At 38.6% G+C, this 23,451-nt stretch overlaps 1 protein-coding gene across 2 annotated transcripts in view; it reads left to right on the top strand.

Annotated features, from left to right (window-relative positions):
- Positions 1–23,451, top strand: part of phyhiplb (phytanoyl-CoA 2-hydroxylase interacting protein-like b) — a 31,933-nt gene that overhangs the window by 5,479 nt on the left and 3,003 nt on the right. Inside the window, exons 1-4 of one of the 2 annotated variants that reach the window (XM_046854109.1) lie at positions 9,135–9,287; positions 16,239–16,435; positions 16,869–17,043; positions 18,345–18,462. In XM_046854109.1, coding sequence (XP_046710065.1) covers positions 16,271–16,435; positions 16,869–17,043; positions 18,345–18,462 — 458 coding nt within the window. In that variant the 5' untranslated portion in view covers positions 9,135–9,287; positions 16,239–16,270. Of the gene's footprint in view, positions 1–9,134; positions 9,288–16,238; positions 16,436–16,868; positions 17,044–18,344; positions 18,463–23,451 lie in introns of those variants that run through there. The other variant, XM_046854108.1, reaches the window with a different exon arrangement.

The following is a 23,451-nucleotide window of genomic DNA, read 5'->3' as shown; positions in this document are numbered from 1 at the left end:
TAGGCAAGTTGTATTTTTGAGGATTAATTTTATTTGAGGATTTAATTTGAACAACAACCATGTTCTCAATGAACACAAAAAACTCATTAATATCAAAGCTGAATATTTTTGGAAGTAGTTTTTAGTTTTAGCTATTTTAGGGGGATATCTGTGTGTGCAGGTGACTATTACTGTGCATAATTATTAGGCAACTTAACAAAAAACAAATTCATACCCATTTCAATTATTTATTTTTACCAGTGAAACCAATATAACATCTCAACATTCACAAATATACATTTCTGACATTCAAAAACCAAACAAAAACAAATCAGTGACCAATATAGCCACCTTTCTTTGCAAGGACACTCAAAAGCCTGCCATCCATGGATTCTGTCAGTGTTTTGATCTGTTCACCATCAACATTGCGTGCAGCAGCAACCACAGCCTCCCAGACACTGTTCAGAGAGGTGTACTGTTTTCCTCCTTGTAAATCGCACATTTGATGATGGACCACAGGTTCTCAATGGGGTTCAGATCAGGTGAACAAGGAGGCCATATCATTAGATTTTCTTCTTTTATACCCTTTCTTGCCAGCCACGCTGTGGAGTACTTGGACGTGTGTGATGGAGCATTGTCCTGCATGAAAATCATGTTTTTCTTGAAGGATGCAGACTTCTTCCTGTACCACTGCTTGAAGAAGGTGTCTTCCAGAAACTGGCAGTAGGACTGGGAGTTCAGCTTGACTCCATCCTCAACCCGAAAAGGCCCCACAAGCTCATCTTTGATGATACCAGCCCAAACCAGTACTCCACCTCCACCTTGCTGGCGCCTGAGTCGGACTGGAGCTCTCTGCCCTTTACCAATCCAGCCACGGGCCCATCCATCTGGCCCATCAAGACTCACTCTCATTTCATCAGTCCATAAAACCTTAGAAAAATCAGTCTTGAGATATTTCTTGGCCCAGTCTTGACGTTTCAGCTTGTGTGTCTTGTTCAGTGGTGGTCGACTTTCTGCCTTTCTTACCTTGGCCATGTCTCTGAGTATTGCACACCTTGTGCTTTTGGGCACTCCAGTGATGTTGCAGCTCTGAAATATGGCCAAACTGGTGGCAAGTGGCATCTTGGCAGCTGCACGCTTGACTTTTCTCAGTTCACGGGCAGTTATTTTGCGCCTTGGTTTTCCACACGCTTCTTGCGACCCTGTCGACTATTTTGAATGAAACGCTTGATTGTTCGATGATCACGCTTCAGAAGCTTGGCTATTTTAAGACTGCTGCATCCCTCTGCAATATATCTCACTATTTTTGACTTTTCTGAGCCTGTCAAGTCCTTCTTTTGACCCATTTTGCCAAAGGAAAGGAAGTTGCCTAATAATTATGCACACCTGATATAGGGTGTTGATGTCATTAGACCACACCCCTTCTCATTACAGAGATGCACATCACCTAATATGCTTAATTGGTAGTAGGCTTTCCAGCCTATACAGCTTGGAGTAAGACCATAACGAGGATGATGTGGTCAAAATACTCATTTGCCTAATAATTCTGCACTCCCTGTATAGTCTTTAAGTATTAAGTGCTCTTTCGTGCTAAGAGCTAATTAGATAGTTGTGTGTTCAAACTGCCAGGAATTCCAGACACTCACAGTGAAGTATATTATTAAATATACTTTAGAAACTGTTAAATATTCTCCTGAAATATGTCTCTTCTTATGGAATCTGAGGTGTTTAAGTTCCAAGCTTCATCAGGCTTTGTAGACATCCCTGTTGTGCCATCCATATGCTCCTTTATTCTTAATGTTGGGTTAACGTGCTGTTTTTGGACTCTCCTCAACACCTCCTGGCAAGCCAGCACAGTCAGACAGGTCGGACTGTGGGTGACGGCCAATATTCACTTTCACTAGGTTTGTTGCCCTGCTCCCAAATGTAGCCTGTTAAGTCATGGTTTAACAGCTTGTCCCTAATTAACAGCAGAGGTGGGAAGTAACAAAGTACAAATACTTCGTTACTGTACTTAAGTAGTTTTTTTCGGTATCAGTACTTTACTCCACTATTTATTTTTTAAACAACTTTTTACTTTTACTCATTACATTTTTACACAAATATCTGTATTTTTTACTTCTTACATTTTCAAAACAGACTCGTTACTTTAGTTTTATTCCATTGATTTGGTGAAATATTATTTTTTTATTTTCACTGCGTGCCGATTTTAGCTGAACAACCGATTTCCTGTCATTCCGCGTTCAATCCACTGGTGTCTAAAGTCCTGACTCTCACTCACCACAGAAGGCAGTAAGAGGTTTGGGGTTAACGTGGATGAGACAGAGGGAGTCAGTGATGTAAACATGACTGAGAATAGACACATTCCTGATCATCATCATCTTTTCTCTGCTTGTGTTCTATATGTGGATCTTCAGCCTGGACACATTCATTAGGTAACAACATTTTTAATTAGTTTTGTATTTATATATATATATATATATATATATATATATATATATATATATATATATATATATATATATATATATATACATACAGACCAAAAGTTTGGACACACCTTCTCATTCAAAGAGTTTTCTTTATTTTCATGACCATGAAAATTGTAGATTCACACTGAAGGCATCAGAACTTTGAATTAACACATGTGGAATTATATACATAACAAAAAAGTGTGAAACAACTGAAAAATGTCATATTCTAGGTTCTTTAAAGTAGCCACCTTTTGCTTTGATTACTGCTTTGCACACTCTTGGCATTCTCTTGATGTATATATATATATATTTGGCTGTCAAAATGAAAATTATTTTAAATGGCACGAAATTGTTTTCCTTTCTTTACTTAGATATAAAATAAATAAATTAACTCCAGATAAAAATATTTTTGATCAGTAAACCTTTGTTTTATTTCTGAGTCTCAAATCAAACACCAAAATCCGCCATGATTCTCACAATTTACCCTCTGGGTGGCGTTTTGTGGGTTTTTCCCTCATAATGGCGACACAAACCTAAATTACTGTCTTTATTGATGGTACAGATAAAAACAATACATCATTTAAATCTGTAAAATGTCTATAATTTTATATATATAAAAGCTTCCTGACTTGACTTGAAGAGGTGCATTTTCTCCGGTATCACCTCATTAACTGTCCGTGTGGAAACATAGCAAAGGCTCTAAATGATGTCCACACATCTCTGCACTGATATAGCCTTTATATTTAATCACTGTACATATGCTTACATATATATAACATGCTGTACATATGATACATGTTTAGTAAATGTCTCTGTCTCACTGTATATGTCTCTCTCTTGCTGTCTCTCTATTTGTTTCTCACTCTTTCTAAAGCTGTGTCTCTTTGTCTTTGTCTCTGTCTTTCCTGCTTATTTACATGTCTAACAAAGTTTTGAGTTTTGAAGTAATGCCATTAGTGATCTATGATGAAATACTTCCCTGGTTTGATTCTTACCTCTAGTTTCATATTGAACATTATAAGAAGTTTTTAAAAACAGAACAATGAAAGATCATTAAAATTGGTTGTTGGCAAATCATGGTATATCAGTGGTGCAGGTGTTGGAGATGTGGTTCTTGTACCTGAGCCACTTCTCATAGACTTCGAGTTACTGAGAGAATGTACAGGAAGGAGAAGTTTTGACCCTCTACCATCATGATCTAAGAGAAAACACTGGTCTCCTAACTATAGAAAAGCCAAGAGTCCAATAAGCAAAGGCTTGTTTGCCTCTCCTGTGTTGGTGTAATGGTTAGTGAAGTGGTCGCTGCTACCTGACTCACCCGGTTCGATTCCCACCCCTTAGCTTTCCTTTAAATTGTTTAAAAGGTTTTTAAAAGAACCAAAAAGGTCCTAAAAATCAGGTTCTTGCAGGAAATCCTGTGGCTCAATTGGAAGAGCTTTACCTCTGGGTTGAGAGGTTGCTGGTTCAAACCCCGGCCAGGGTTCAAAGTTAAGAGTGTGGAAGGTTCTGGTGGCTGTAGTAAGGACGGTGTCAGAAATGGCTGCGTGGAAGGTTGGATGTGGTTTCGGAGGGCGTATCCTGAAGCAGGGGGGCAATATCCGGGCATCTGCCCCCCAGTGTCTGAGAAGCTGAAAACAGGGGGTTATGAAGCAAAAACGTTCAAAAAAGTATCGACTTAGTTTTGCATATATAGGGAAAAATTCTGCCAAAAACCTATCACCCTCACTTTTTCTGAGGCTGTGAAGCAGCTAGCATTCACAGCCTTTGTTTACAGTCAACTACCTCATTACTCACCAGACACTACTTTCCACACAGCTTACCCAGTGTGGGGACAAGCCAGATTTGAACCAGCAACCTCTGAGCTCAGAGGCAAGGCTTTTATCACAAAGCCATCAAGTCCCACAACACACCTTCTTTTTTTTGGGGGTTTATCCTTCGTTTCATGCTTCAAAGCAAGAAATTTCGACCAGACAGAAACACAGAAAGCAGGATTCGAACCTTGAACCCACCCAACAGCAAAATACCAGTCTTAACCCTCTGAACCATCGGGAAGGACCGGCTGCGACGATTGTTTAAAGCAGGTCTATCTTTTCTTTCAAACCATCAACACAAGAATATAATGCTAAAGACAGACATAGGAAGCAAACCTATAACGTGACTAGCAGGGACAAAGCAGGATTCGAACCCTGATTTACACCATTAGCAAGGCATCAGCATTAACCCACTGAACCATCAGGAAGGACAAGCTGGGAAGCTTGTTTAGAGCAGGTCTATCTTTCTTTTTAACCCATCAAAACAAGAATATGAAGATGTAGGAATCAGAATTTAACCTACCTCATGACTAGCAAACAGAAAGCCAGGTTTGAACCCTGACCACCAACATTAGCAAAGTACCAGCCTTAACCCACTAAGCCATCAGAAAAAAACAGGATAGGAAGCTTGATTAGAGCAGGTCTATCATTTTATTCAAACCATCAACACAAGAATTTAACGGTAAAGAAAGATGTAGGAAGCAAATACTGATGTAAATAGCACAAGTTGAACCCACATTGTAAATAACAGGAAGAAAGCAGGATTCGAACCATGATCCCCACCACCCGGGAGATACCAACCTTAACCCATTGAACCATTGGTGAGGACAGGCTAGGAAACTTATTTAGAGCAGGTCTATCTTTCTTTTCAACCCATTAAAAACAAAAATATATCGCTAAAGAAAGATGTAGGAAGTGAATCCTGATTGTGACTGTCAGACAGAAAGCAGGATTCGAACCCTGAACCCCACCAAAAGCAAGAAACCTGATTTAACCCACTGAACCATCAGGGAAGACAGGCCAGGAAGGTTGTTTAGAGCAGGTCTATCTACCTTTAAACCATCAACACAAGAATATAAAGCTAAAGAAAGATTTAGGAAGCAGGAACATAACCTACATCACAACTAGCAGGATTCAAACCCTGATTCTCACCATCAGCAAGGCACCAGCTTTAACCCACTGAACCATGGAAGAGATCATACTAGGAAGCATGTTTAGATGAGGCACAAGCCTTAAACCACTGAGCGACCACTGCTGAAAAGCATGTGTGCTTTTTGGAGGGTTCATACTTTGTTTCATGCCAGCGCAGTAAGAAAGAAGGCATGTAGGACCGCCTTTGAAACCTTATCACCAGCGTGGACTATATTAAGGACCATGTTCAGCCTTAACCCACTGAGCTACCACACTTGGAGTTATCTTTCATTAAAGACCAGGAAATCAATCCAACACAGAAAGGACAGAATTGAAATGTTTTCAGAGGGGACAAGGTCCAGAAGTTTTATTTACCAACACAGCAGCCAGCTCGACCAGGAATCAAACTCTCAAACTCATCCTTGTGGGGATACTGACATTAACCACTAGGCTATCACGTCCACCCATCCAACCATCCATCCATCCATCTATCCATCTATCTATCTATCTATCTATCTATCTATCTATCTATCTATCTATCTATCTATCTATCTATCTATCTATCTATCTATCTATCTTATATGATGTGAGGTCCAGTTAACAGCTAAAACAGGTAGAAGTAATAACTACTTTTTACTTAAGTACATGTCAGAGCCAAAACTTCTTTACTTTCACTTAAGTAAAAAAGTTTAATCAGTACTTCAACTTTTACCCGAGTATTTTAAAACATGAGTATCTGTACTTCTACTTAAGTAAAGGATGTGTGTACTTTTGCCACCTCTGATTAACAGTATACATGAAAGTTTAGTGTAAGAGCGCAGCTTTACTTTCACTCAACAAGCAACATCCCTCTATATAGAAACAAAATTGCTTGTTCTTTGGAAGATCTTTGCATGTCCTGTGATGCTTGTATATAATCGTATTCATTGTTAATGCACTATGAAAAGCAATTGTTACAAAAAAAAAAAGTGACGATTAAAAAGTTCAGTTCAATTCAATTCATTTTTATTTGTATAGCGCTTTTAACAATGGACATTGTCTCAAAGCAGCTTTACAAAAGCGGTAATAAAAAAATTTATATGTTTTGTCCTTATAATTGTAACTGTAAGGAAATTCACAACAAATGAAAACAAAAAAGTGTAATAATTGCTAGTGAGTTTGAGTCAGAAATGCCAAATCATTTCATTACAAATTTATCAAATGTAAAATATTAAATATAATAAAAATCCAATTTGGGCAGTGCACATTTTTTGCCTAGAATAAAAATAGGAAACATAGGAATTAGTCAAAATAAATCCATGATTGCCCATGATTGAGAGAACATTTCTTATATACATTCTGTGAATCTGACAGTAATTTCAACCACTTTAGTATTTTTTATAATTAGGTGCTGATTTAATTCAATATTGCAGCTGTGATTTTTGATAATTACAAGACATTCTAAGTAGCCTTCTTTTATGTTGTATATATGTTGTATCTCTTCACCAGCTTACTACTAATGCCAAAAATAGTATAAATACTGAATATATTTACTCACAAACAGAGCTCAAAGTTGGTTAGGGGAAAAAAAACAGGCACCTTTTACTGCACCTTTCAAATGGAAGGTCGATGTTGCAGGATTTTTTTAATACTTAAGTGCACGTTTTAGCTTCATGTATTCTTTCTTTCTTTCTTTCTTTCTTTCTTTCTTTCTTTCTTTCTTTCTTTCTTTCTTTCTTTCTCTCTCTCTCTTTTCTATCTATCTATCTATTTTTCTCTAGAGCAATCTGAATCAGTGGTTAACACTAATGAAATTCAGGCCTATCTGAATATACGCCTTAATATGCGTGTATTTTAATCACATTTGCTAAAAAAAAAAGCTTAACTCAGTGTGAACATTTTGTCCTTCTTTTGAAAGTGAAGTGCTGACAGTATGCTTCTGTATCATGATCGGGTCCATGGCATGGTGCACTTCTGATAATGATAGATCACATCACATGACTGCAAAGATAAAGATAATGCTGACCGACTCGCATTGATCCACTGTTTGGATGATTGAACCTGTTCATTATACAGTCATAGTTCAAAAACCATTATCTAATTGTATCCAAAACCAAAGGGTCAATACTTTTGCAACCAATAACAACTGACTAAACTTTGTGTTACAAACAGAAAAAAAAACACTGTCAAATGTCATATTGTGCCTGTTTTAATTCTTGTTTGCAACAAAATATCGGATAGTTCAAAGGGGGGTAAATACTGCAACTAACATTATATAAATAGGAAGAATTTACAACTTTGTGTCTTATGATGTGCAGCACTTTCTTTAGAAGTATGTGAATCTTAGCCACAAATAATATTCTATGATGCATACTTTCCTCATAATTCCCAATTTAAGCTTGCCATTTGCTCTGGTACTGCTACCAAGCAGAGACCTTGTCTTCAGCATCCTCCCCGACTGATTCAAGACTAAAACAATAAAGCACATGTTATTAATAGGGCAGCTGATAAAAATTTCAAGCACTGCTACAGGCACAAAAATAGCCTGATAAAGCTCTAACTCATTTTTGATTCAATCTTCAGCATAGGTCTTGTGCTTGGTAAAAAATTATAGGCAAAGGAGCATCTGCATTGTTTCTGAGCCTGAGAGAAGAAGATTGTGTTGTCATCTCACTGTAAAAGTAGAAACTTTGCTCTGCTCTGCTCATTCATATCCAAGTGATACTGTTTAATCATGGGTTTATCTAGTACCTCTTATAAAGTCTATAATATAGAGTCATTTTTAGGCTGGGATTAGACCTCATCATTTTTTGTAACAATGTTCAACTAAGGTTTTGCATTGTTTTCCTTCTGTATTGTACTTCATTTTTAGGGATCTCTACAATTCCATCTGTATAAAGAAATTTCATAAAAGCAAATCCTATTAATAGGCTGTGAGGCTCACGCACCGAATTGCAAAATGGCTTTCCTAAGTGCTTTGTACTGTATGAGCCTCTTTCAGTGTCATGTTTTTGTGTTAATTACTACTCCGGATGAATAGAACAAAAGCATGGTCTTTTCCCCCTACGCTGTTCAGCGTGGTGGTGAGGAGGGTGACACAGTTCAGCAGAGGAAAAGTCCTTGTGCTGAATAGGCTCCTTGTAGGGCTTAGTAAAATAAAGATCAGGGAGAGCAACGAGAATGAAGACACGCTTTGTCAGCTGCCTTTTGTGTTCCGTCTGTCTATTGTGATCTGGTCATATGAGTTTTCCTGGACTTGTATACCATATACAGTGCAGTGTGTGGATGAAAATGAGTTTGGATTCATGCACATGAAACAGGGTACAGGAACAGATTGAAAGACAAGAGAAAAAAAAGAGTTGGATTAGCTATAATAACAATATGACCGCAATGTGAGTGAGAATGAATTTTTTTTTGGTGCATGGAGTACAATTAAATAAATAACTAGCAAAGTTATTTAGATCGCTTGGAGTATATAATACAATGGAATCTTTTACAGAAGTGCCAGAATGAGCAGGGAGCAGAGAGAGGGTCAGGGGTGAGAACATTCTGACTTCTCTTTCTAATGGGAAAGATTTTCAGCTTTTGCAGCCAAGGGATTATTATGCAAAAAAAAAAAAAAACATGTCAAACTTATTCCACCTCCCTCTTTGTTTTGCTCATTCTAATTCCTGATCGGTTCTAATCGCAAGAGCCAGTGAGCCTTAGATGATGACATAATCTGTGCTCCACCCCTGGGAGCATGGCAGGCTTCCTTTATGGGAAGAGCACTGGCATGTAGCAATTAGTACTTAGAGGGACACTTGACCATATGTGACCATGGATAGGGCACCACAGTGTGCTTCATACTCTACATTATGAGCATCGGCCTTTTAGCTACAGAAAGGTGTTACAAGAAAGTGCTTTTAACCTTGTAAGTACATTTCTGTTTGTTTTTAACCTTTATGAGGTCTTCTTTTTCCTTAGGTCTGCTTTGGGGCTAAACATTGCACTGGGAATGCAGAGAGAAGTAAGAATATTAGTAAAATAAGAATAAGAATTAAATGAAAAATATATTCTGTCACCATTGGGGCTGATTAAAAACATATACAGCTTTCTTTTATGAAGTATCTTGTCAAGTTGGATATTCTTCACATTATATCAAGTTAAAATGTTGCAGCATGCATGCTGCACAAAAATGTATAATCTGTAATGAATTCGGCTAATTTGATATTTTGATAAGTATAATTTATTCGAATCTTTGGGAAGTCAACCCCAAAAATAATGATTCCACTTTGGTTTCCATGAAAATGCCCTTAAAAGGAAAAACATTTGTGAGATTCTGTATTCCCAGGATAGTGCAATAGGAATTTGGCTCTATGTGGTGGAAGAAGTGCCTGGGTTTTTTCTTTTTGACAGCGATTGTAATGCAAGTGGTTCGTTCAGCTTGAGTTGTTTATTGGTGATTTATGAGTTTTTTATTTATAAATCATCTTTAAATTATGCAGAACATGAAGTAGGAATTAGGCTGACTATTACTGAAGTTCCTATTCTGCCACCTGCTAGCTTCATTGCCTGCTAATTTCATTTATTTAAAGTCAAAGATTGCTGTTAGCACAAGCTTTCTGCGTAATAGGTTTGAGTTTCTAAATTTTGAAAAAGTAAAAAAATGCCACTGTCTGCTTTTGATTCTCTTTTAGACCCTTTTTTTGTTATTATTAGTGCAGATATTGTCATTTCATTCAGTACCTTGAATATGTTTTTTGGACATTTGCTGTTTATGAAAAGATTTGGATTGAACATAGGTTTAATATACATTACAATGATTCCATTGTTTTAGAAGATTTGAAGAACACCTTTTGGATGTGGTAGAATGGGAGACGTACTATATCAAATTGCACCTAAACCAACTCTGCAACCTTGTTGAAAAAATTTAAATATAAAGAATTATAAAAAATACACAAATAAAGAGACAAAACACAATCTTAGTTTGTAAATCAGTTCTGCAAATCCTAGGGAACTGTTTTAGACTGCAAATGGCATAAGACTGGCATAGAGAATAATCTCTTAGCAGCAAATTAACTTTAAACACACAAACATAGACACACAAACATAATTACTCTGATGTAATTTTGAACTGAAAAAAAACGATCGAATACGTATTGCTGCCATCTTGAATTACTGTCAGTTCAAAGTTTTATATTTTCTTTCCATGTCCATGTTGCTTTCCCATTTATTCTCAGTTGTTCACCAACCTCCAAACAATATAATAATAATAGGTGGACTGTCTATCCTGAGTGTGTGAATGTGTGTGCAAGATGCCATTTAATGGACAAGCGTACAATCTGAGGTGTATTCCCAACTCCTGTACAGCATGAGCCCCAGATCTGCTGCAACCCTGATGAGGATAAAATAGTTGCAAAAATGAATTGTATCAAATAAAATACTGTCATTTTAATGCATTTTTTGACTCTTTTGCTTAGGTCAGTGGCATAAAATTCAATCCTCTTGTTTAAGAGGACAGCACAGTACAGCTCTTTCTGTCTCTGTGTCCTCTTCTTCTTTCGGCTTCTCCCATTAGGGGTCGCCACAGCGGATCATACGTCTCCATACCTCCCTGTCCTCTACATCTGCCTCTTTCACCCCAAATACCTGCATGTCTTTACTCACCACATACATAAACCGCCTCCTTGGCCTTTCTCTTTTCCTCCTTCCTGATGGCTCCATCCTCAGCATTCTCCTACTGATATACCCCATGTTCCTCCTCTGCACATGTTCAAACCATCTCAATCTCGCCTTCCTCACCTTGTCTCCAAAACGTCCTACGTGCACACTCCTGCTCTATTCCTCAGGCAACCTCTCACCTTCCAAAATCTTGTTGAACTACCTGGTTAAAAACTCCACTGCCATCTCTCCTAAACATCTCCATGCTTCTACTGGTATGTCATCTGGTCCAACCGACTTTCCACAATCGTATCAATCAGTATAGGAAAAAAAATCCATGCTATTGCCTTTGGCTTTATTGGGTAGAGAGGGCATTTTTTAATGTTTAGGATTTATGTTTGTTTTGAGGAGAGATTCAGAAAGATGGCTAATGTTTTTTCTCAGTTCTGAATAACTTTCCTTCATATAGTCTGAAAATGTTAGTTCACCCAGGGCTTCTCTCTGCTCCTTTCTTAGATGTACTTGTTCATTCCCTCATTCTGATTTGTGAAAACAGGCTGCATCAGCACAGTAGTGGTACTTGAACACTGCACCATCAATGTTCAGAGGCTGCAAAGTCTTTAGCTACATCACTGTTAAGACTTTGTTATTTTTTCCGAAACACTAATTGCAAAGTTGAGGGGCTTTGTAGAAAAAAATCTCCTGTTCTACTACATCTCAAAAGTGCTCTTCAGACCTGGCGACTGGAAAGGCCCCTAAAGAAATATTGAATTTAATGCCATGTTCATGAAACCAGTTTCAGACCACTTTTGCTTTGTGACATGGTGCATTATAATGCTGGAAGGAGCCATTAGAAGATGGTCATTCGAATTTGTTGCAATTAAAAGATGCACATAATCCGCCGAAATACTCAAATAAGTTGTGGCATTTAAGCAATAAATGCTATTAATTACAGCAATGTGCCAAGCAAAGACACCACATACCATTACACCACCTACACCAGCCTAGACAATTCACACAAGATCAGTAGAGTCTATGGATTTACAGTTGTGTTCAAAATTATTCAACCCCCAATGCTGTAAATGGTTTTAGGGAATTTAGTGTACATTTGTAATTGTATTCAGAATGAAATCCTACAAGGACTTCTTAAAGAACCATATGCAACTAAAATGACATCAATTAGTTTTGTAATACAGTAGTAAATGTTTCTTTTGTGAATTCTTCATTGACATAATTATTCAACCCCTTAAAGACTACCACTCTGAAGAACAGAGGTTCAATGAAGTGTTTTCAATCAGGTATTGAAAACACCCGTGGATATCAGGGAGCAGCAATAAAGCCTAATAAGCACCAATTAGGCAGCTTTAAAATGACTGTGATACTCAGCTCCTTCTAGACATTTACTGGTGTGGTTACAAACATGGTGAGGTCAAGAGAATGGTCCAGGAAGACAAGAGAACAGGTGATTACTCTTCACAGGAAGGGCAATGGCTATAAGAAGATTGCAAAGATGTTAAACATACCAAGAGACACCATAGGAAGCATCATTCGCAAATTCAAGGCAAAGGGCACTGTTGAAACGCTACCTGGTCGTGGCAGAAAGAAGATGCTGACTTCGACTGCTGTGCGCTACCTGAAGCGTAGAGTGGAGAAAAGTCCCGTGTGACTGCTGAGGAACTGAGAAAAGATTTGTCAGATGTGGGTACTGAAGTTTCTGCTCAGACAATACGGCGCACCCTGCGTAATGAAGGCCTCCATGCCAGAACTCCCAGGCGCACCCCCTTGCTGTCCCCAAAGAATAAGAAGAGTCGACTGCAGTATGCCAAAAGTCATGTGGACAAACCACAGAAGTTTTGGGATAGTGTTCTGTGGACTGATGAAACAAAATTAGAACTGTTTGGGCCCATGGATCAACGCTATGTTTGGAGGAGGAAGAACAAGGCCTATGAAGAAAAGAACACCTTGCCTACTGTGAAGCATGGCGGGGGGTCAATCATGCTTTGGGGCTGTTTTGCTTCTGCAGGTACTGGGAAGCTTCAGCGTGTGCAAGGTACCATGAATTCTCTTCAGTACCAGGAGATATTGGATGACAATGTGATGCAGTCCGTCACAAACCTGAGGCTTGGAAGACGTTGGACCTTTCAACAGGACAATGATCCCAAGCATACCTCCAAGTCCACTAGAGCATGGTTGCAGATTAAAGGCTGGAACATTTTGAAGTGGCCATCGCAGTCACCAGACTTAAATCCGATTGAGAACCTCTGGTGGGACTTAAAGAAAGCAGTTGCAGTGCGCAAGCCTAAGAATGTGACTGAACTGGAGGCTTTTGCCCATGATGAATGGGCGAAGATACCCGTAGATCGCTGCAAGACACTTGTGTCAAGCTATGCTTCACGTTTTATAAGCTGTTATAACTGTAAAAGGATGTTGTACTAAGTACTAAGATTGAATGTTACTTGGGGGTTGAATAAAACTGATAATGATGTGAGCTCAGAAAAGACATTTGTGGTTATTTCATTATAAATGTTATGTTATATTTGTCTGACCTACACGTGCCTCTTTGATTTAATTGTAAGCAGGATGACTGAATGATCATAATCAATGTCAAACCGACCAAAACAATCAATTTCAGTGGGGGTTGAATAATTTTGAACACAACTGTATGCTGTTAGTGCCAAGTTCTGACCCTACCATCTGTGTGCCTCAGTAAATGAGAATTACCTGATTAGGCAGATTTTTTTCTTTTTTTTTTTTTTGGTAAGCTTGTCCCACACTGCAGCAAACTTTCTGTTCTTGGCTGACAGAAGTGGAAATCAACATAATCTTCTGCTGTTGTAACCCAGCAGGTTACTTCAATCTGCCTAAAGGTTTGACATGCTGTGTGACAGAGATTCGGTTTTCATCCGGACATTGACCCTTACCACAATGGCTATGCTAATGAGGTTTTAAGATAAGAACATCAAAGCCTTGGAATGCCTCAGTCAAAACCTAAAGTTGATTGATAATCTGTGACAAGACTTGAAAGTCTCTGTCCATTATCAAAAAAAGCAAAAGGGTAAAAATGTCTAACCAGGAACTAATTGTCTTGTTCATGAAATTATTCGGAGATGATTTTGCTTTGTGGCTTGGTGCATTATCATGCTGGAATTAAAATGGATTCATGCTGTTGGCACCTAATTTTGACCCTATCATCTGTGTGTCTTGGCAAAATTTGAGCTTTATAATTGCAGACTATGTTTTTTGCAGTCCTCAACTGCTCTGTTTCGGTAAGTCTGTGCCCAATGCGGCCTCAGCTTTTTGTTCTTGGCTGACAGACAAGGAACCTGATATGGTCTTCTGCTGTTGTAGCCTATCCACTTGAAGGTTTGACATGCAATACATTTTGCGATGCTTTTTTGCTTACCACAGTTGTAGTTATTTGAGATACTGTATATTTTTTATCAGCTTGAACCAGTCTGGTCATTCTTTATTGACCTCTCCCATAACAAAAGAGTCAAGGTCAGTTCATAATATTTTTTTTTCATAATTGATAGTATTGATTGTTTTAATAATTGGTTAATTAACTGTTATTGAAAATTAGGTTCATAGCCAGTGCTAAAGGGGGAATTTAGCATTTGTGGTAGCATTTGTTGAAGAAGATGTTTAGGTATATGGCCTAATGCACAAACTGATGCTTTTCACAATGAAATTAGTGCATTTAATACTCAATTTAATGTAGGAGACATTTTATAATATACTATACATTTAACTAAAAAGACATTGAACACTTTTTAGTAACCACGTTCAGTTTGCTCAATTGATAAGAATTGAATTCATATATAAGGTTACAGTTAAGGGATCTGGGGCTGTGAATCACCCTCGGCTAATAACACAGCAGGAAAATTAGCCCACCCATTGATTAAGCTTTTGTGCCTCGCCCTGCATCACCAACCTCTTCTCCATTCTCTCATATGATAAACTCGTCCAGCCTTAATTTCATCCTATTTACTGTACTTGTGTAATTTTCCACTGTGTATGTCCCTATCCCTGTTAGCTTACTTCCTGTCTCTGCTCATAGGTCTGGCTCAGGTTCATTATCTGCGTTCTCAATTAGCTTAATCGTTTTGTCCATTCTGATTATGGCTATAAAAGCCTACAAATGCTATTCCCTTTTGTTCTGTGGAACTAAAATATGAAACTATTCACAATGCATAAAAAACTATCAAGTGAAGAAATTTTTAGAAAACATCATCAAAAGCATGCAAAAAAATTTCTACACATTTTCTCACTATTTGAATTTACTGCTGATAACTGCAGTGTGGATGTGATTTCTACTTGAACTTGGTCTCAGGTAACAATACAAAGAAGTATTCAAAATTGTTCATTGTATTTTCGCAAAGGCCATGTGATTTCTCTGGTTCAATGTCTCCTGTGTAGTTTTTTTTTGTTTTGTTTTATTTGGACTGCCTGTCTCCATTCAAGTGCCTAGTTTAGCTTCTGTATGTGCTTAGTCTCTTCATTCAGGAATTGTTTTGTTCCTAGTTTAATCTAAGTTCTGTTCCAAAGTCAGTCTGATTCTATTCCTTTTGTTAGCTTAAATTCTGCTGCTCTGATCATGTTCTTAAACATTTGCATACCTCAATTGTTTGTTCTTTTCCTGATTTTTATTTATGCACGTGGCTCTGTCTTGAGCTGTTCTGTTCACTCAAATTGGAAACTCTCTAGTATTCTGTTCCCTCCATAGCTCATTTTGTACTCAGCTCTTGTCTTCTATTTCAAAGCTTTTACTATTAAAGTCACTGGGAATTGCTCATTATTAGGATCTGCTCTGTCAACATAAGCCACTAAGCTTCTCCCTGAGTTAGTCATGGGAAACACTGTCTCAGCCTCAGACGCTCCACCCAGGAGTTATGCAGTGTCTAAAATATTTTGTATATATTTTCTGGCCACATCCTTGAGAATTTTCACAACTGCATTCTGCACTCCCTTGCATAGTCATTTCCATGTGCTGCTTTCAGCAGGAAAACAAACTTTTAAACAATGAAAACTATAACGTTAGCTCATATTCATACTTGGTACCATATAGGATACATTCAAACCCCAGCTGGTTGTTGGATTCTTTGCCACCTCTTGTTCTAAAGCAGAAGTCTCCAAGAAGAGAGTCCTCAAGCTCACAGGGAACTCTTTGTATTTTTAACAATCTCTGTCTCTATTTGCCTCTCTCTTTATGTCCCTCTCACAGGAACTAAATCACAGGACAGTGGCATTGCAGAGATGGAGGAGCTCCCTGTTCCTCAAGCCATTAAAATCAGCAACATCACCTGTGACTCCTTCAAGATCTGCTGGGACATGGATTCCAGAGCCAAGGAGCGCATCACACACTACTTTATTGACCTTAACAAGAAAGAGAACAAGAATGCCAATAAGTTCAAGCACAAGGTATTAGTGACATTTAGGTTGAGGGTTTTACTTTTCAGCTCATTAAAAGTATTTGACTCTTTCCTACACTACATTGGCACTGCATTCTGCCTGCAGAATGGAAAAACTTTTTAAACAGTCTTAAATAAGTATAAACTTATTATTTTATTGTTGTATGTTTAGTCAGGACATTCTGGTTTCTGTGTGTAGAGTATTGTAAACAGGTATAGCTGCTGGTGTGAAGGGTGAATGTTAATAGTTGGGGTGTGAGACACCTGCTGGACACCTGCTGAGTTCACACTTTTCCACAAACACAGTGGTAGAAAGCAGTTTCCAATAAGACAATTTGGTGCAGGCCAAATTGCTAAAGTTTACTGCAAAATATGAAGAAATTATTATGCTAATTACTTTATATATTTCATGAATGCCTTGCTTTGCCCTCTGCATGCCCCAGGATGTCCCCACTAAGCTGGTAGCAAAGGCAGTGCCTCTACCCATGACAGTGAGAGGCCATTGGTTTCTGAGTCCACGCACAGAATACACTGTAGCCGTCCAAACAGCATCCAAGCAGAGCGACAGAGACTACGCCATTTCTGAGTGGAGTGAGGTCGTGGAGTTCTGCACAGCCGGTGAGCGTAAAAAGTCAAAACACTTTCTCTGCTAATATGTTACTCGATATGAACCCCTTGTTTTTTTATTCACTGTAAATGGTCATACGGGCATCAATGCAGACTATTTTGATTTAAATTGCTCTAGCATTAAAGATATCCAGATAGTTCAGTGGATAAGCTGGTGGCCTTTTGATTGGAAGGTCATAGGTTCAAATACCAGCACTACCATTGCTGACTCCTTGAGCAAGGTTGTATAACTGAGATAACTGTAAGAGTGTCTGCCAAATGCCATAAATGTAAATACCCAATAAATCTTTGTATATAATTCTTCACAGGAGCTCAATTTATTTTATTTTATTTTGATAATTTTATAACCATAGCTTACTAAATTATTTTTTATATTGGCTTTCTGTCCAAAGCTTATTCCGCTTCAATTTTGACTGTTTTCTAATGCTTTATAATATTAAATAAGACACTAACATTCTCTTAAATACATACATATGGTATTAGGCAGTGATTGTAATGCAACACGAGGATAAGCGAATGCAAGTACAGATTATATTTATTAACAAGGTGCACAAATATAAATTAGAGACATGAAAATAAAATAGAGAAAATGTAATCTGAACACAAAGTCAAAGACTGTGAACTGTAAAAGCAACCATGGAGGCCAAGCATGAGACAAAGTGTGCTGTGAACGGTGGGACTATATAAGTCAAATTCAAGGTTATATGGAACAGCTATAAGTGATAAGTGACATGTAACAGTCATGTAAGGGGTGCTGTGTCAGGAAATGTAATTAAAGATCATGAAGAAAAGAAAAGTATTCCTTGTTTAATTATTTTAATTTAGGAGAATGTCTGGTGAAGCTTTAAACACTCATTGTCATGTTCTGAATCAGCATCATGAGGAAACCTAAACTTTTAAAATTCCCAAATCGGATGGGTACTTGTTTACGGCTTGTTCTTGTTTAGTAAACAAATTACTTAATATAAATATAATCTCTAATATCTATAATGAATGTCATTTTTTTCATTCAAATTGTATTATGTACATCTATTCACTGATTTAGAGTTTCATGTAGCGAATTCGTTTGTAATAATTGTCTGTAAAAGGGAGTCAAAATAAGTGGGATATATTTTTTCTGGGAAGATTTTGACCATGAAATTATCCAGCTAATCAAAAATCCACTTATCTCTTAGTTATAGAAGAATAATTTAGCAGTGTTTATCTTTGGTGCATGTTGCTATGGTTTCATCTCACTACCAAGACTCATTCTGGCTTCCTTTCCTGGTTTTCTTCCTTTTCCTTACTCCCAGATTACTCTACGGTCCATCTCACACAGCTGCTGGAGAAAGCAGAGGCCATTGCAGGCAGAATGTTGCCTTTCTCTGTGTTCTATCGCAACCAGAACAAAGAGTACTTTGACCATGCAAGGCATGTACATCTGCTACTTTCATACATCTGTTTGTATTTCTATACTGTACAGTTACATCCAGTTTTAGGGAAAGCGAAATAGTGAAGCACAATAAAATGTTGCCTTAGATTTTAAGACTTTACTACCTCTTGCTTCTATTTCATTCAACATTTATAATACTTATGATTATTATTATTGGTGTATCTAAGACTCTTTAATGCTTTTAATATTTATATCTCCATTTGATTTGTATATAAACCTAAGATTTATATAGTATATACCCTCACATTTCAGCAACCATTTTATTTTACCTTCTTAAGGGACAATAATATAGAAGTGAAACCGATATATTTTAGAGTAGTTAATTTGCAGCTTGTATAGCAGTACAGATTTACTATCCTCTAAAAATAACATACAGCCATTATTGTCAAAATAGCTGGCAACAAAAGTGAGTAAACCCTAAGTGATAACAGCTGTGTAACCATGCAAAGCCACATTTCCTATTAATCATGTTCATGTTTTTTTCTGCTTGACAGGACCATACAATTTAGTATATCTTGTATTAGAGAAGTTCAAATTTGAGTACAATTCTCTCATACTGACCACTGAATATTTAAGGTACCACCCAATGGCTTAAAGACGGAATCCACTGGTGTGGGTGAAGGTATGCTGCGTGTTAGTCTTTCTTGCTCTGTGTAAAAGATAAAGGATTAAAATATACTTCGATTTGTTTCATGAATCCAATTTTGACTTTAATCTAAATCCAACTTATAATAAAAAATTTAACTTGAATTAATCTAATTAAAGCTGATTCACTTATCAGTTGTGTTTTGAATTTTAATAGATTATTCTAAGTAGCCCATCCTTTTAATTAATCGGCCAACTGCACAGATCCACAAAAATGAACTCGCCAGTCTGAAATTTTGTCAGAGGATATAACGAAACCTAATTCTTTTAGAGTGGGCTGATCAGCGCCTGCACATGCATGATTTAACAATGCAGTTTACAAAAGAGTCATCGTACCTGGCAATAGAGACACACAGAGACTGTGTGGGAAGTTCTGATGACAGATGCTTCCTGAGTGTTTCGCCAAATCTCCTTAAACCCAAACCACTATAAACACTCGTAAATTCTAAATAATAAAAGCTTTGCAAACCCCTTTGGTGGGACTTAGGGTGACCTAAATCTTATCTGGTACGAATCTTACATCAGTATGACAGACTTTTCCTCCAAACCTGAGTTCTTTATTTTTGGTCTGTTCTACTGATATGGGACTGAGATCATATTTCCAATGCAACGAGACCTTTAAAATGATAACAAACATGAAAAGTCAAAACTCATACATTTCTAAATTATAATAACTAGTATGCAAGTATAGTAGCTTGAATTCCAGGAAATTCTAAGTCACCTTTCCATAATCCGGTCATAGCCCCAAGAGTGAAAGAGGGGGGCTCAAGGATGGGTGAAAGGCTAGCTGAACAAATGTCTTTTTTTTCCTCAGATTAAAGAGTTCCTCTCCTCAGACTAAAAAGTTTATTGTTTTGTTGCATGGAAGTTCTCGGGGTCTGACCTCATGGAAAGATATGACTATCCTTACAATGTTCAACATGGCACCTCATGGCAAAGAAGTCTCTGAGGATTTGAGAATTAGAATTGCTGCTCTCCACAAAGATGGCCTAGGCTATAACTAGATAACACCCTGAAAATCAAAAACAGCACAGTGGCCAGGCTCATGCAAAGGTTTTCCAAGATGGGCTCTACTCCGAACAGGCCTTGTGAGGGTTGATCAAAGAAGTTAAGTCCCCATGCTGTGCATCAGGTGCAGAAGCTGGTTAAAAGAACAAATGCATGACTGCTGCCAGCATTGCTTTTGAGTTTGCAAAAGTGGAAGGTCAGTTTGTCAGTGTTTAGACCATATGCCACACACTGCAACAAGTCGGTTTGCATGGCTGGGATCCTAGAAGGAAGCCTCTTCTGAAGCTCGCTCACAAGAAAGCCCACAAACAGTTTGCTGAAGACAACCTGTCCAAGAGCATGAAATACTGTAACCATGTCCTGCGGTTTGATAAAACTAAGATAGACCTGTTTGGCTCAGATGGTGTCTAGCATATGTGGCGACGCACTGGTGAGGAGTACCAAGAAAATTGTGTCTTGCCTACAGTCAAGTGGAGCAGAATGCAGCATCATGGTCTGGTGCTTCATGTGTGATTCTGGTACTTTGGAGCTGCATTCCATTGAGGGAAACATAGATTCCAACATGTACTGTCACATTCTGAAGCAAAAAATTGTGTGTGGCTTGGCTGATGGCTTTAAGCTTGATGAGCACTTTTTCTGAACTATGTCAAAACTTCAACATTGGGTCTGCTGTTTTTTACAGACCTGCACACCGAGGTGCCTCAGCAGGTCAAGCTGCTGCATGCCTGCATACTATGGCGGTGTTACAGGCATATCAGGCTGACCCGCTACGAGAGCTAGATGTGGGGGGCATCTCGGGTGGCTAGGAGGTCCAGGAGGCCACAAAAAAGACTGTTGAGGCCGTTGGCCAGTCTACATCTGACTTCAGAGCATTTGCATCTTAAACTATATCAACGATTGGTTGATATTAGCTCAATCAGAGCACTTATCGGTCCGGCATCAGATGTCGCTCACATAAAGCAACTGGGGTTACGGCTGAACGCCAAAAAGAGTGTGCTTTCTCCATTACAGAGAATGGGACACATGGGAATCGACCCTTATGTGTGCGCAGTTGTCTCCTGCCAGTATTGTGTCCATTCTTTCGGCCATCAGGAGTTCATGCTGTGAGCCCTACATGCCTTAGATGTCTGGAGAGATCCCGAGGTGGTTCCTGTCCCAGGGCCCCGTGTTGGGAGTTTCCGGTCGTTGCATAACACTATTGCATAACACTATCCCTCACAGGTTCGGGAGCGGTCATGAGGAAACCTAATAAGAGCCCCATTGATTGCCTAGAGATGCTGTCTGTGCTTTTGGCCTTGAAGCATTTTCTGTCGGACCTCAAAGGTCATCATGTGTTGGTCCGCTCGGGCAACACCTCAGTGGTCTCTTATATAAACCACTAGGTCGGTTGCCGCTCACGCCTCCTGTACAAGCGGACATGCCAGATCCTCCTGTCGGCCCAGGGGAAGCTGCTCTCCTTGAGGGAAGCATACATTCCCGGCCATTTAAACGAAGGAGCAGACGCCCTTTTGAGACATGGACTGAGACCCGGGGAATGGCGACTCCACCCTCAAGTGGTGGAGTAGATCTGGGAGAGATTCGGCGGGGCTCAGGTAGACTTGTTTGTGACTCAAGAAACGTCGCACTGTCCCTTCTTACACCTCCAGCCCCTCTAGGGATGGACGCCATGGCCTGTATGCTCTCCACCCCATTCACCAGTCCATCTCCTCCTGGTGTCCCCACGGTGGCCAGGCAGACCATTGTTTGTGGACCTGGTAGCCCTTCTCAAACACTCTCCCTGGGAGATTCCTCTGAAAAGAAATCTTCTCTGTCAGGCAGGGGGCACAATATTTAACCCCCACCCAGAGTTGTGGAGACTGTGGCTTTGGCTCCTGAGGGGTCACAGCTCCGAGATTCTGGTCTGTCCACCGAGGTGTTAGAGCCCATTTTCCAATTCAGTACTCCTGTGCTCTTACACACTAGGCAGGGACTGGTCAGGCTGGTGGAATTGGACTGTCGTTCCCAAATCGTTGTTGACACAGCTTGTGTCAGCCATCTTTAAATAGTCCCTCCATTTTCACAGAGTCAAAAGATTTTTGATTGACAAGCAGTTTAATGGCCAGGTGCAGCCTATACTCCTTATTATATGACAAAATAAAGCAGTCTGAATGTCATGGACACTCTCACTGCATGGTCCAAATAGGTGTTGTTGAAAATAAGGAAGGCCACATTTGCCTAAACAAAATATAAATAAAATTATAGAGATAGCAAAAAATATAAAATTAGGAATGCACTGTTATTTTTAGCAACTAAAAACACAAATATCAACTTGGGCATCTAGAAAGCAAAAAAAGCCTGACCAATTCTGGAATAGGACTCTTGGCAAAATTTAAGCCAATGTTAATTGTACCAGAATGATAAGAAGAGACTATAGACTCTAGGAGCTAAAGATCAAAAGAATTGGCAGTGTCCAACATATTGGCAGTACTTTGGCATTAGTATGTATATTTGTTAATCGAATCAGCTTACTGGTGGGACCGCTGATAAAAGTAGCAGAATGAATTCATTTAAATGCTGCATAACTGATAAGATGGCACTTCCTGTGTACATTGTATCTATTTAATCCACTTAGAACACTTTATCTGTTAATTTAAGATAATGTATTGGTCATATATTCATAAAACAATCATGTAAATTAGCACAGATAAGGGAAATTTGTGTGTTACACAATATCAAACATGTTCCACACATTCTGTAAGTACAAATCACTATTCATTTCTCTAAAAGCCCACATTTCTACAGTATCATGGATGCTTGTGGAATCAAATGGAGGGTAGCTTGAAGGTGAATTACTTTTAATTTTGTTGATTTATCCTTATTCTTTTATGCTTGCAAAGACTGTAAAGAGATCAAAGGCAGACGGTTGGATCTGCAACTGAAGTTAATGGAGCCAACAAAAGAGCCATATTAAATCTGTGAAAAGAGGAAAATAGAGATGAAATGAGTTGTAAGAAGCACCTTGGAATCTAATTAGCTCCACTTACCTTACACAGAAGAGTCCCACTGGGCCCTGTTAGTGGCATTTGGCTCTGACAGATTTTTTAGGAAAAGATTTTAATTGTTTACCTAGTATGCTTTTCCCTTTCGTTCTCAGAATCTCTTTATATCCCTTAATCATACATTGAAGCCTGATTCTCTGTAAATTTTTTGCTGTAAGATCAGTCATTTTAGCCCCACTTGTAGCTTAACATTAATGTTTGATTTGCAATTGACAGATTTTACAGGAGTCCAGTGGGTGGTTATTGAAGAGTGCAGCTGTTTCTCGAGTTTAATGT

The sequence above is a fragment of the Silurus meridionalis genome, chromosome 7 (assembly GCF_014805685.1).
Source record: "Silurus meridionalis isolate SWU-2019-XX chromosome 7, ASM1480568v1, whole genome shotgun sequence".
In the NCBI taxonomy this organism is placed as follows: Eukaryota; Metazoa; Chordata; class Actinopteri; order Siluriformes; family Siluridae; genus Silurus; species Silurus meridionalis.
This window is presented reverse-complemented; position numbering and strand designations above follow the sequence as displayed.